The sequence below is a fragment of the Haliotis asinina genome, chromosome 3 (genome assembly GCF_037392515.1).
Source record: "Haliotis asinina isolate JCU_RB_2024 chromosome 3, JCU_Hal_asi_v2, whole genome shotgun sequence".
NCBI classification, from domain to species: Eukaryota; Metazoa; Mollusca; class Gastropoda; order Lepetellida; family Haliotidae; genus Haliotis; species Haliotis asinina.
In genome coordinates, this window is record NC_090282.1 from 68,833,352 (window position 1) to 68,846,496 (window position 13,145).

General features: G+C 40.2%; 1 protein-coding gene across 1 annotated transcript in view; it reads left to right on the forward strand.

The window, feature by feature from the left end:
* Window positions 1-781: 781 nt before the first annotated feature.
* The window catches only part of LOC137278992 (MFS-type transporter SLC18B1-like), a 28,017-nt gene continuing 15,653 nt past the window's right edge, over window positions 782-13,145 (forward strand). The window contains exons 1-4 of the mRNA XM_067811481.1: window positions 782-814; window positions 9,667-9,762; window positions 11,204-11,277; window positions 12,624-12,771. Of these exons, the coding sequence (XP_067667582.1) occupies window positions 782-814; window positions 9,667-9,762; window positions 11,204-11,277; window positions 12,624-12,771 (351 nt within the window). The remainder of the gene's footprint in view (window positions 815-9,666; window positions 9,763-11,203; window positions 11,278-12,623; window positions 12,772-13,145) is intronic.

Consider the following 13,145-nt stretch of genomic DNA (forward strand, 5'->3'; position numbering starts at 1 on the left):
ACACCAGGTGTCATGAACCCAAACGCCATCACTTCACGTTGCGCATGCTTTTCGCGTATGTTTCAGAAGGGAAACACCTGCTAGAAAACTCACTACGTCATCAACTCGGAATGTATGTGCCGATAAACCAATTTACCAGACGTTTCTAACACGTCGTATTTCGTTTCTTGTTCTTCAGCGCATGTACTTCCACGATGGATGTGTATATAAAAGCAACAACTTATATGATCGGCTTCTTACATTCGGGATACAGGAAACGAGTAAGACCACTTGTGTATGCGACAGGAAGTGTTTGGGAAGCTTTGTGTCGACTTCTGCATACTCTCAAGTGAGTGGGTTTAGTTTTACGCCGCACTCAGCAATATTCCAGCTATATGGCAGCGGTCTGTAAATAATCGAGTCTGGACCAGACAATCCAGTGATCAACCCCATGAGCATCGATCTGCGTAATTGGAAACCGATGACATGTGTCAACCAAGTCAGTGAGTCTGACCACCAGATCCCGTTAGTCGCCTCTTAGACAAGCATATTCGCTTTTTATGGCAAGCATGGTTTGTTGATGGCCTATTCTACCCCGGGGCCTTCACGGGTCGCATACTCTCAAGGGGCATCGGAAACACATGTATCAAATACGGGAATCTGGTAGTGAACAACGTGTTTCTCAAGTGAGGGAATCTCACATTTCAACCTAATATCGACCAGAATTTAGTAGTTCGTACTGTTGTGAATTGTAAATGCAGTAGTCCGTATTGTATTAATAATCACCACACAGTCATATAACATGGTTCCTGCTCCGCTTTCCGACTACGTCCAGGTAATGAATTGCTCAGGTCATCGCTGAAAATACCCAAACAGCATCATTAACGATTTTATAACTGGAATATGCTCGTTGCTCTGGAAGTAGAATGCTGCTTTTGTTGCTGTGTTTTCCTGATTCCTCGATTCTGACTTTTCCGAATCATCTCTTCCTGATTTTTCCTGATTCTTCCTGAGTTTTCCGAAATCTTCCTGTATTTTTCCTGATTCTTCGCAAGTTTTCCCAATTCTTCCCATATTTTCCTGCTTCTTCCCAAGTTTTCCTTATTCTTCCTGAGTTTTAACGATTCTTCCCAATTTTCTAGCTTCTTCCTGAGCTTTTCTAATTCTTACTTCCTGCTGTTTTTTCCCAGATTCTTCCTGAGTTTTTTTTTCAATCTTCCTGATGTTCCTGATTCTTCCTTCCTACATCTTCCTGAATCTTCCCAATCTCGTTTAAATTTTGACAACACCAGGGACCCATTTCACAAAGCTGTCGTAAGAAAAGATACGAAATCCTTTGCTCACGAGAGCGTTGTGAAACGGGCTCCTGGAGTTCACCAGTCTAATGTACACGCACCTTACCTCTGTTCGCAACATGAGGCCGCTCTAATAACATTCCTGATCGCTGTGACAACAGTGGGCGGCATTGCCATGGTAATGCTTACCAACAAGTCTATCGGCGGTTTCACAAACACTCATGCTGGTGGTAATAACAGTTTTCAATAGCGTACGTTTGTTTGATGGTGTGATGAGTGCAAAGGTCACTTATTCGCTTTCTTGAAGCAGTTACTTATGTCACCTTCGTGTTCATTTAAACAACGACAAGCGACTCACACTACGCCAAAGGTTCTAGTCAACCACAAAGTGCTGATACAGCAAATTCAATAGTGTCCTGATCCGGATCCTGAGTGTGTCATGCCTGAGTGTTTATGACAATAAACACGCGTGCATTTCGCTACATTCTAAGATACAATATTCTATATTTCTCCCGTTCATGTTGTGATGTCGCCGGGTCGGTAGAATTGCCTAGTCGTTAAAATGTTCTCTCGTCACCCCGAAGCCCCTGGTTTGACTCCCCATGTGGTGAAGCACATTTCTGGTGACCCCAGCGGTGATAATGCTGGAATAATGCTAACAGCGGCGCAAAACTAAAGTCACTCACTCTGATGTCGCTCACGGTGAGTATATCTGCTGGTGATTTATGTGGAATCACATTTACGTTTTGCAATTTATACATATGAGTTCAGCACCCTTTTAATAACATTAAATAATAACACCGCAATATAGCTACAATGTCAGTTCATTATACAATGACAGGTTAATATTCTCATCATATTTCAGTGGTATCAATGCCACTGTGCATGAGTAAAGTCCTCTAGTAAAAACTCAATACATGATCCATTGCGTTGTTTATTTCATTTTTGAATTTTGTCATCAGCCAAATGTGTTATTATATCATATAACAATAATGATTAAAATGAAATGCTGATTTGGGAAGACATGCTGGTGTAGGATATGTAACGTTTTCTTAAAACAGCAGGTTAGTATCATTAATTGCCATGCATTCCATGGATCTTATTCCTGTCAATACGGTTTTACAATTATATCAATGAGTGAGTTTAGTTTTACGTCGCAATCAGCAACGATCCACCTATCTCAAAATAACCGAGTCTGGACCAGATAATTTCAGGGATTAATGTGAACATCGATCTGTGCAACTGGGAACCGATGACGTGTAAACCAAGTCAGCGAGTCTGACCACCCGATCCCGTTAATCGTCTCTAACGACAAGCATAGTCGGCTTTTGTGGCAAGCATGGGTTGCTAAAGACCTATTCTATCCCGGATCTTCACTGATCTGCAGTTATATCGGGTTATAACAGTATAATAAGGGATGAAAGCCAAACTTTTGCAGTTTGTGGTGAGACCCACCAAACTATTGAAAGCAAGAACTCAGGCGACTGTCCTCTACGGCAATCTCTGGGTGTAGTTGTAACTGTTCAGGTAGCATGGTGGTAATCTGGCGTTATACCGAAGTTCTGTGTTTGATTCCGAAGCAAGGTGCAGGTGTCCCCCATCGTGATAAGCAGTTTGAAATCATCACTCACTTTGCTTTCAGAAATGATGTAAAGTGTGACATGACCCGACAGGGAAGTTTTCGATACTTACTTGAAAGATTAGTAGAAGACTTCTTCCCAGTGAAGTGAAGCTCACTTGCTCTTTTAGTTGAAATCATAGATGTGTTATTTTTTTTCATTTTGATAAATAATTTGCAAAGGAATGTGAGTAAGCCGCCCGATGTCTAAATCCAGATAGAGAGCTAGCTCATGCATCCCGGACACTATGTCAGGTAATTTTATGCTTCATCATAGGCGTTTAAGAAATCCAAAATAACCGTCTTTATTACTTACCATGGCGATACTCCACCAACAATCGTCGCCCAAACTCCACTTTTGTAACACGAGACAGGAAAGAAAGTGACATAGTAGCACATCAAACAATGCAATATGTGTAACACGTCATATTCGGGATAACACTTTCTGAGTAAAGTACAAATTCTAGTACTTTTTTGGTTGAGTTTCATCCTTGATTCAAACCCGCACCCTAGCCCGTTTAGTCACCGCGACTTCCACAAGTGAGCGGGCTAGGCGGCTGACTTTGTGTGCTGGCGATTAGGTACCTGACTCTTACAGTACTAGATTTTGTACATTACAAGGACAGTGTTAACCCACATATCACATATGTTACATTTCACCACTTTCTAAATGGCATTGTGTAATCAATGCCAATATTTCTCACATTCTAGTTATACCTTAGATGTAATAATAACCTTTTCGTCTCCAAAAGGACCGAGTAAAAAACAAGGTCCACACGTTGACAATAAGCAGTCACTCTCGCTGGGGTTAAACAACTGAAGTTCTACCTTTAGATGGATTTTATGTGCACTTAAAACACTATTTTCAATAGTTACGTAATTTGACCGACGCGCGTAATACTGTATAAAACTACCAGGTTGCAGTTGGATGTCTACTGAATTGACTGACGTCAATTAATGTCAGGTTAACCACCCGTACAGTGATTTTTTTGTGGCGAAATGATTAAAGTTTTAGCTCACTTATTAATCAACTGTTTCCCATTGTTTCGAATGAGATATGAGGGCTAAGGGTGCAGTAATAAAATCTACTATTAAATGTTTTTGGTTTGCCTTCCTGATAGTGGAGTATCATCATCATGTCATCATCATTAATGAATGTTTGCTAAGATAAGACGTAAGTCATATTCGTACAACGTACAGGATCATATGGAATTCAGCCCGTGAAGATCCAGGTTAGGTCGATCTTCAGTGACCCCTCGTAAGAGGCGATTAACGGTATCGGGTGGCTCGCTGACTTGGTTGCTCATGTCACCGCATTCAAAATGTGTATACCGATGCTTATGCTGTTGCTCAGTGGATTAAATATTGTCTGGTCCAGACTCGAATATTTACAGATCGTAGCGTCTATTGAACCCATATACACTGGAGGCTTTCTAAACCGGCACTCAAAGGGACTGAAGAAATAATCCGGTTTAGACAAAGTAAAAGGTTGTAGAGATGATGATTAACGTACAAGTCAAGGATGGGACTGAAAATTTATCCCGGTGTTGACAGGTCGCCGAATGAGACAGATGCCGTTTTTGACAGCTTCTGCTGTAGTTTGTACATGACTACAGAGGGTGATTGCATCTTTAACTACATGTACTTTCATTCCACCAATGAAAGGCAACAGATGGGACATAATCATCTTTAATGACAGCCATGAATATGATTCAGTTGACTGTCAGGACTGTCGTCTCCGTGCTGTATTTTCTCACTCGTCCTCGGTCTTTGCAAAATGTAAGTATCTTCCCCATATATACACTGTTAAGGGTATATTCACAATCTTATCAAAGGAGAACGTATACATGCAAACCTATTGTCGGTGCTTTTCAAATATTAAACCGCCTCTGTGATGTAGCATTGAGTGTCCACCCGGTTTGCGGGTTCGATTCCCGGTCGCATCATACACCAAAACATTAAAATATGGTACTTATTGTTCCCCGCCTGGCGCTCAGCATTAATGTGTGCAAGTATTGGTAGGCTCGGAGTCAGTATACTGTCTCTGAGTGGTTCATGCTTCACTGCGCAACGGTATCTCAGTGAGCTAGCACTATAAATCCAGCTTAATTCTGGGCTAAGTCTGGTCTAGTACAAGCTGCCAGGCATGCACTTCGTCATGTGAGCGAAATATTCTTAAATAGGAAGTTAAACCCCATTTCACATAACGTCACTTTTCTACTATTACGTGACAACGTATGTGCGTCAAACTCTCTGTTTTATTACGTGAACGTGGGAATTTTCGCCACGTAGGTGCCATTAGCTAGTGGCTTTCATTACAGCTGCCTGAAGTAGGATTAGGGTATGCACTTGGCGTTAACTGCAGAGGATGATTTATTTCTTCCTTGCCTACCAATGGGCAGAGAAGTTCAGGAAGGGGTAATAGAGCATCCGGGACCGTGGAAAACGATCCAAGACCAAGAAAGACGACTGAGGACCAGGGAAGACGATCAAAGATCAGGAAAGACGAGCCAAGATCCGGAAAGACGATTCAGGACCAGGGAAGACGGTCCAAGATCAGGAAAGACGAGCCAAGATCAGGAAAGACGATCCAAGATAGCATGAGCAATAACAACAGGGATACGATGACATGTGGCAACCAAGTCAGCGAGCCTGACCACCCGATCCCGTCAGTCGGCTCCCGCTACAAGCATGGGTTGCTGAAGATCAGTTCTAAATCGGATCTTCACGATTTTCATCAAACATCAATAGATGATCAGTTCGTTATGGAGGACATGTCACAGCACTAAGAGGAAACCACTGCCACCAGCATCATTGACAGAAGTCTGAGAACCTTCGCAGGACTCTTCAGCAAAATCTGTATTACGTTATTTGGTATTCATCACGGTTTGTGTTGGCATGTTCAATGCATATTATTCTCATTTTGGAAATTTAAAGAGCCAACTTGACTGATTGGATATATGTGAAACCTGTCAGCCATGGCTTGCCCGCAAATAATTTAGGTTTGACAAACGACGTAGTTTATCATCCAATTGGAATTCATTATTTATTTTTACTGGTGAATTAATAATGATTTATTATCCCAACGTATGATGAATATCTTCATATACATGTCTAAATTCTAACCCGACCGTGGGGCAGGTGACTTTGAGAATCCAGTAGTCCGTGTTGAAAATAACCTGTCCCGGGCGGTGGGGCTGGCAGGTATTTCGAACACTGACTTACTTCGTCATTGATACATTTGGTACAATTTCATTTGCATCACGGTCTGTGCCAACGTGACAAGTGCGTCAAACACTTAAAGTAACCATATACTAGATACGTGCAAAGCGATGCCATATTTCACGTGGATAACAACGAAATATAATTAGCCCAACTTTTTATAACGTTTATGATCCCAATATCGTTTGTGCGCCATATGTGAATCCAGTCAATTACTACAAGTTATCAAAAGAACAATCATAGCTATACATTGTTAAATGCGAATGTAGTAGTACTGTCTATTTTAGCTTATCATTTTTATCAACGCTGAAAACGATTTTACCACATAAAATATTTACATCAGCGTTGGTACCGAAGGTAGTTACGGGTCACAAATTTGAGTGCTGAAACGTGTACGGGAACATCAGTTTTGTACGAGTCGGACACATTTTAAGTACACATTAAATGTTTACTGGCTAGCGATCAGTAGGCCGCGTACCACCTGGCTGTAGCGCTTGCGCAGACAGCTTGGCTTGCACTTCCGTGGTATTTCACTCATTGACACGTCATAAAGGCGATAGGCTGCGAGAATACAAATCACTGTAAGTATTTAACATTACAGACGTCACAAAAATGAACTCCCACCTCACATTTCCATCTCCGTTTTGTGGATTCGACAGATGAAATTCCGACGATGCTGACAAAAATGTAACTAGCAGGCGACGTGAATTTTCACCTATTTCTTTACTTTATTCACCGAGAAAACAAACATTGCAAACAGCTACAGCTACTCAAAATTGCAAACAGCTACTCAAAAGGTCAACTTTGATACGTTCAGCAGCGCGATTACACCTCCATATATATATATCATCCGTCAACATTCACAATGACAGTGAGTTCTGTTTTAAATTTCCAGCTATGAAATTCATGTCAAGGTTTGAAACACAATAGTTTTATTACCAAATTTATGTCACATTTGGTGAATAACACGGAAAATTCAGAAATGGCGATAACTGGTCATTTTAGTTGTTGGGAAAGCACAATATATACTACCCCGCTTCCTGTTGGCGCGTTTCGGATCGGCAACTGTAAACGAGCACGACACGTCGGTGACTGGCTAATCTATCACAAAGCTAAATTTTGTTTCATTGTGTTAAGAAACAATGGAGCAAATCGTTAAAACGGCTAAAAATGTCGATAAATGGTCGCTATCCAGTACAGATCACATAAGTTGTGGGTATAATATGTGGAGTCAGTACGCCCAGCTTCATTCTGACTGTTCTTTGCAGATGATATCCTGTTTTCACACGCAATAAAATTAAAGTTTTACAGAGACAAATGACTGAGCTTGACACTTACTGTGATGAGTGGAAATTAACAGTTAACAGAAATAAAACAAAAGTTCTTGTATATAAGAATGGAGGGCAGTTATCACGGGAAAATTTTAGAAACTACAGGATTTTATAAATATGTCGGTGTTTACTTCAGTATGGATCTGTTATGGAGGAAATATTCAAATCAGACAGCAATCCAAACAAATGGGCTTTTGTAAAGATTTTCAAATACTTTTTAAATATCTTGCTGTGAAATATACATCCGAATCGTTTTTCAAAATACCTGATGTTAAAATACTCCCAATTTTATCATATGGGTCCGAAATGCGAAGTTTGCAACAGTTCGAGGTGATAGAAAACAATAATTTATATTCCTGTGAAAAAATTCTCAGGTGTGAAAATTAGTGTAACTTGCCTGACTATATATGGTGAGTGTGGCCGGTTTCCTCATTAGTGACACTCAAATATTAGGGTTATAAAATACTGATTAAGACTTCTTGATACACCTTCATACAGATTCCACGAAGAAATATAATAAACTGACGAGCAAAAGAAAGTAGACAGGTCGTTTTCCAGTAGGATAAAAATAACAAAACCTTTTGGTGAAATGGAAAATATATGAGGAAGCACACTGCAATGCACGTGTTTTATCAGCAAAATCACATTGTAACAATAAACAACAATGTAGTGATGACCACTGGAGACGGTTCCTACGATGCTTGAAGGTCAAGGCTATACCACGCAGCGGTCAGTAGGCCCATATGACAGCAACAGTGTCAATCGACACACACGATGACATACCGATCCTCGTTCGGTGCTGGGACTCCACCTTTGGGCCGATCACATGTCTGGCCTGTTATACTGAAACGATTAAATAGTCGAATTATGGTTTGTCTTGTGCAACCCAATGCCCTTGCAATCTGGCAGTTGGAAGCCCCCATTTATGACATTTCTGTGGCCGAAGGAGGATTCTACCCCGGATCTGGAACGGGTCTGGAACTGATCAAACTCAGATCAACGAATATGAAAGCACAGCAGTAGTGAAGCTTTATTATTTGCATAATATCTGTTGATAATACGGTTCGAGAATTATCCATAATATTTATGTATTTGTGTTTTTTTTTTTATAAATTAAACCTTGACCACGTTTCGCAACAGATACTATTCGGACAGCAGACTTCAGAATGGACCAGTCAGCGCACAATGCGTATGGAGCCAGCAAAGCAAGGCGCGTTCTGTGTCTCTCTATTCTCTTCGTTGGAAACATTTTTGCCTTTTGTTGTATTTCACTTATCGGACCTTTCTTTCCATTTGAGGTAAGAGTATCACATAGAGCCTATTTTCTGTGCCTCTGCCGTACTAATTACTGAATAAGAACACCATCAATGCCATCGCCCTTGATGAGTGAGTGAGTGAGTATAGTTTTGCGCCGCTATTAACAATATCCCAGCAATATCACGGCTGGGGACACCGGAAATGGGCTTCGTACATTGTATTTGATATGTATGCAGTCATTGTGAGAACTCGTAAAGCATATGCGATGTTGTCTGTTATTCGGTCTGTATCTGTATCCCTTATGTTTACGAGGGGAAGTTGGGTAGCCTTGCGGGTAAGGCGTTCGCTCGTCACGCTGAGGTCCAGGGTTCGAATCCCATATGGGTACAATGTTTGAAGCCCATTTCTGGTGTCAACATTGCTTGAATGTCGTTTTAAAACGGTCTAAAACTTTTTTCTTTCACTCACTCACTTTATGAGTATGACCGGAGCTTGTATCTGTAAATAATTCGTGCAAGCCATGAATGAATATGATTGTTATGACTGACGAGATGCTAAATACATATAGTTGCATGTAGCCATGGCATTAGACCCGTGAATACCCGGGTTAGAATTATCCTCAGTTACCCATGCTTGCAGTAAAAGACGACTAACGGTATCGGGTGGTCCTGCTCGGTGATACAGTTGACAAATGTCAAACCCAGCAGCAAAAATTGATGATCATGCTTTTGATCACTGGCGTGTCTGATCCAGACACGATTATTTACTGACCGCTGTCATATAGTTGGGGTTTTGCTGAGATTTAAACAAATCTCACTCACTCCCTCACTCCCTCCCTCACTCCCTCCCTCACTCACTCCCTCACTCACTCACTCACTCACTCACTAACTCACTCACTCACCCATTTCTAACTAAATTAATCAAAATCAACCACCAATATCTGTGTGTGTCATTTGTTTGTCAGGCAGAGAAAAAAGGCGCATCCGAGACAATTGTTGGTATCATATTCAGTTGTCCGGAGTTGGTGGTGTTCCTCACGTCCCCGCAGTTTGGAGCGTTGGTAAGTGACTTTCCTTATCCCGAACTTGAAAGTGTCGAACTGTCTTCTTAACTCTCTGGTTCACTACCTGTTTAACACCGCACTCAACAATATTCCACCTATATCAGGGCGATCTGTAAATACTCGCGTCTGGACCAGACATCCAAGGGATCAACAGTATGAGCATCGATCTACACAACAGGAACACGATGCCACCCTTTACATGATTGTATTGGTCGTGTATCCTTTGAGAGAGGCCTGCACTTTATAGTCGGATCAGTCAGTCAAGGACATGATAATTGTTTAGCGCAGACATAACATTGCCTCTGTAGACAATAATGCAACAGAAGTACCCTCTAAAGATCACAGTCGGCGACAAACCACGTCAGATGGCATGGCGGAGATGTCGTGAAATAAGCAAATATTCTTTCTCCATTCTGTTACCTACTTTCAGTTGCTGGCAATCTATGTTTCTAAATTGTCTTGTTATTTCTGGTTAAAATGTTTCAGATTTAATTACACGTTTTCAACGGATATCTGTGATACACGAGTGGTTTTACAGTTCTTCGTCAACAGGATTTTTATTTCTAATTTATTGATTACAACATAATTATTAATTGTTCCCGTGACGATATGGATGAAACATTAATATTAAATCACACACTCACTCACTCTCTTTCCTGTTAAAAATATATCACAGCGCAACCAAAACCAAACTAGCAGTGGTTGATATTGGAAAATATCTGTTTTTGGATTTTAAGAAGTCAAACGGAAGTATGTGCATTTTGAAGCACTCATAAAAACATCTTCAATGAACGCAATCGGATCGCAATTTGAAAGCAGTGTTTAAAGAGAGAAATGGCTACAGGTCAGTTAACGTGTATACATTGTGTACATTTGTTAAGAAATTTTAATAGGCTAGTTAATGATGTCTTAAGTGTTGAGTGCCCGTGAAGATCCGGGTTAGAATTGATCTTTAGTAACCTATGCTTGGCTAACTGGATCGGATGGTTAGGTTCTGTCAGTCTGATTGGTTGGTAATTGTCAGTCACCCATTTGTAACACTTATTTTAGTTATTATATCCTACATTTGAGTAGATCGATACTCATGTTGTTGATCACTGGATTATCTGGTCCATATTCGATTATTTGTAGACAGGAATATTGCTGAGTTAGCAACAAATGAACCAATTAAGACGCTATGGAGCGAAAAAGCGTGAAATGAGACCATATGTCATTGACATGGAATATATGAATTTTACTTTTTTACTTTTTAACAATGGTTTTTGTCAATCACCCATTTGTAACACTTTGTAAGTAGTGATTTTATTCCACATTTGTGTACATTGATACTCATGGTGGTGATGACTGGTTCGCTAGAGACCGCCATATAACTTGAAGTTTGCGGTGTAAAACTAAACTCACTCTCTCAGTCAAGTGAGTGTCATGTGCGTGTTTTCAGCTATCACAGATCAACCCCACTTTCATGTGCGTTAGCGGCTTGTGGGTGTTCGGTAGCTGTGTGGCATTATTCGGGTGAGTTAGTCATTTTAAATCTCGAATGTTGGAAAATGTCAGCAGGGACTATTACAACTAGTCCATAACAAATCATGAAGTTCACAGGTACCCAAAGATTCAACAAACGTATATTCTACTTATCATACACAAAGGTTTTGCAAAACAGCTATCAAGATTGCTCGTGGAACATTATTTTCTGTTGTACGATTGAACCAAATGTTCCTCATCTTTGTTAAAAACAGTATTATTAAGAAAACGTTGAACACCAGACCTCTTTTTTCATGTTAGCAGCTTACATTTCAGATGTTGGTAAAATCAGTATCTCATAGTGACTGACTGAGTTTTGTTTTTACGCCTCTTTTAGAAATATTCCAGCAATATCAAAAAGGTCGGACATGTTGACAGCTGTTCTCTCTGCTTTGAAACCTGTTGGACGAACTGCTGTTTCATTTTGTATCTTTTGGAATGAAATATGCCAATAATATATGCCACTTCCGTAACCTCCAAGAAGACTCGTTTCTGTCTCTGTGCTTGTTGTGGGCGAAAATGCAACACACCAATCAGACTATGCGTAGTGGTTGCGGTGCTTTGATAAAAATAATCCCGAGTACTTTATCGTTTATGACATTACGCCATTACACAGGACGAATTTATGTATAGCAACTTCTTGAAAAAAAAGAAACTCAAGAAGGTGCTATCCATAAAAATTGTCCAGTATTACTACGCCAACTTCTAAATGCCTTTGAAGAATCACATTACGCCATTGTTTATAAAATCATGAAAAATATATATCGTCATGTTGAAAGTACAAACGACGTTGCCAACAGAACTGTACTGCATAACATGAAGAGTTTACTAAGAATAATGCAGTTGACGGTGATAGATTCAAATACATGCACCTGCGTTTGTTTACATTTTTGGCGACTCTCTTAGGTCCAGTTGAGTGTATTTCTGACAATCCTGTGGGGTTCTTTTCGGAATTGTACATATGCTTTCCAACATTTTAAAGAAATATAGCTGTAATCGCCACGAGTTCCAAAACAATGCCCTTGTATTCCACTTGGGTAGACTGATACTCATGATGTTGACCACTGGTTTGTCTGGTCGAGATTCGATGATTTATATAGCTGGAATATTGCTGAGTGCGGCGTTACACAACAAAATAAACAAATATAACATAATTATTTATGGTCTTCATTCAGAGCTCTGTGGCTTCCAGCTTTATACCACATGTACTGTGGTTGGTAAAAATAAAAGTACTTGCTTTGTATTAATGCTCTTAAATACGTGCATGAGATCTTACTTGCTGTGTATTGTTACTATAATGTAGACGAGACAAATAACTTATGATCTTCTTGTTGAAGATGGCTGTCGGAATCTCCCCCTGGCTGGACCTTCATTGGGTTGTGTATTGCCGCACGAGTGGTCGAGGCCCTGGGGACAGCCAGCTACATGACGTCATGTATGACCATTGCCGGCGGACTCTTCCCTGACAGCAAACCAAGGATTTATGTAAGACAATCAACGGTTTTTGTAAAATAGCATAGAATTTATGTAAAGACAACCAGGGACTTGTGTAAGACAACCAAGGGTTTATGTAAAATAACCTAAGATTTATGTAAGACAACCAAGGATTTATGTCAAATAACCTAAGATTTATGTAAGACAACCAAGGATTTATGTAAGACAATCAAGGGTTTATGTAAAATAGCATAGAATTTATGTAAAGACAACCAGGGACTTGTGTAAGACAACCAAGGGTTTATGTAAAATAACCTAAGATTTATGTAAGACAACCAAGGATTTATGTCAAATAACCGAAGATTTATGTAAGACAACCAAGGATTTATGTAAGACAATCAAGGGTTTATGTAAAATAGCATAGA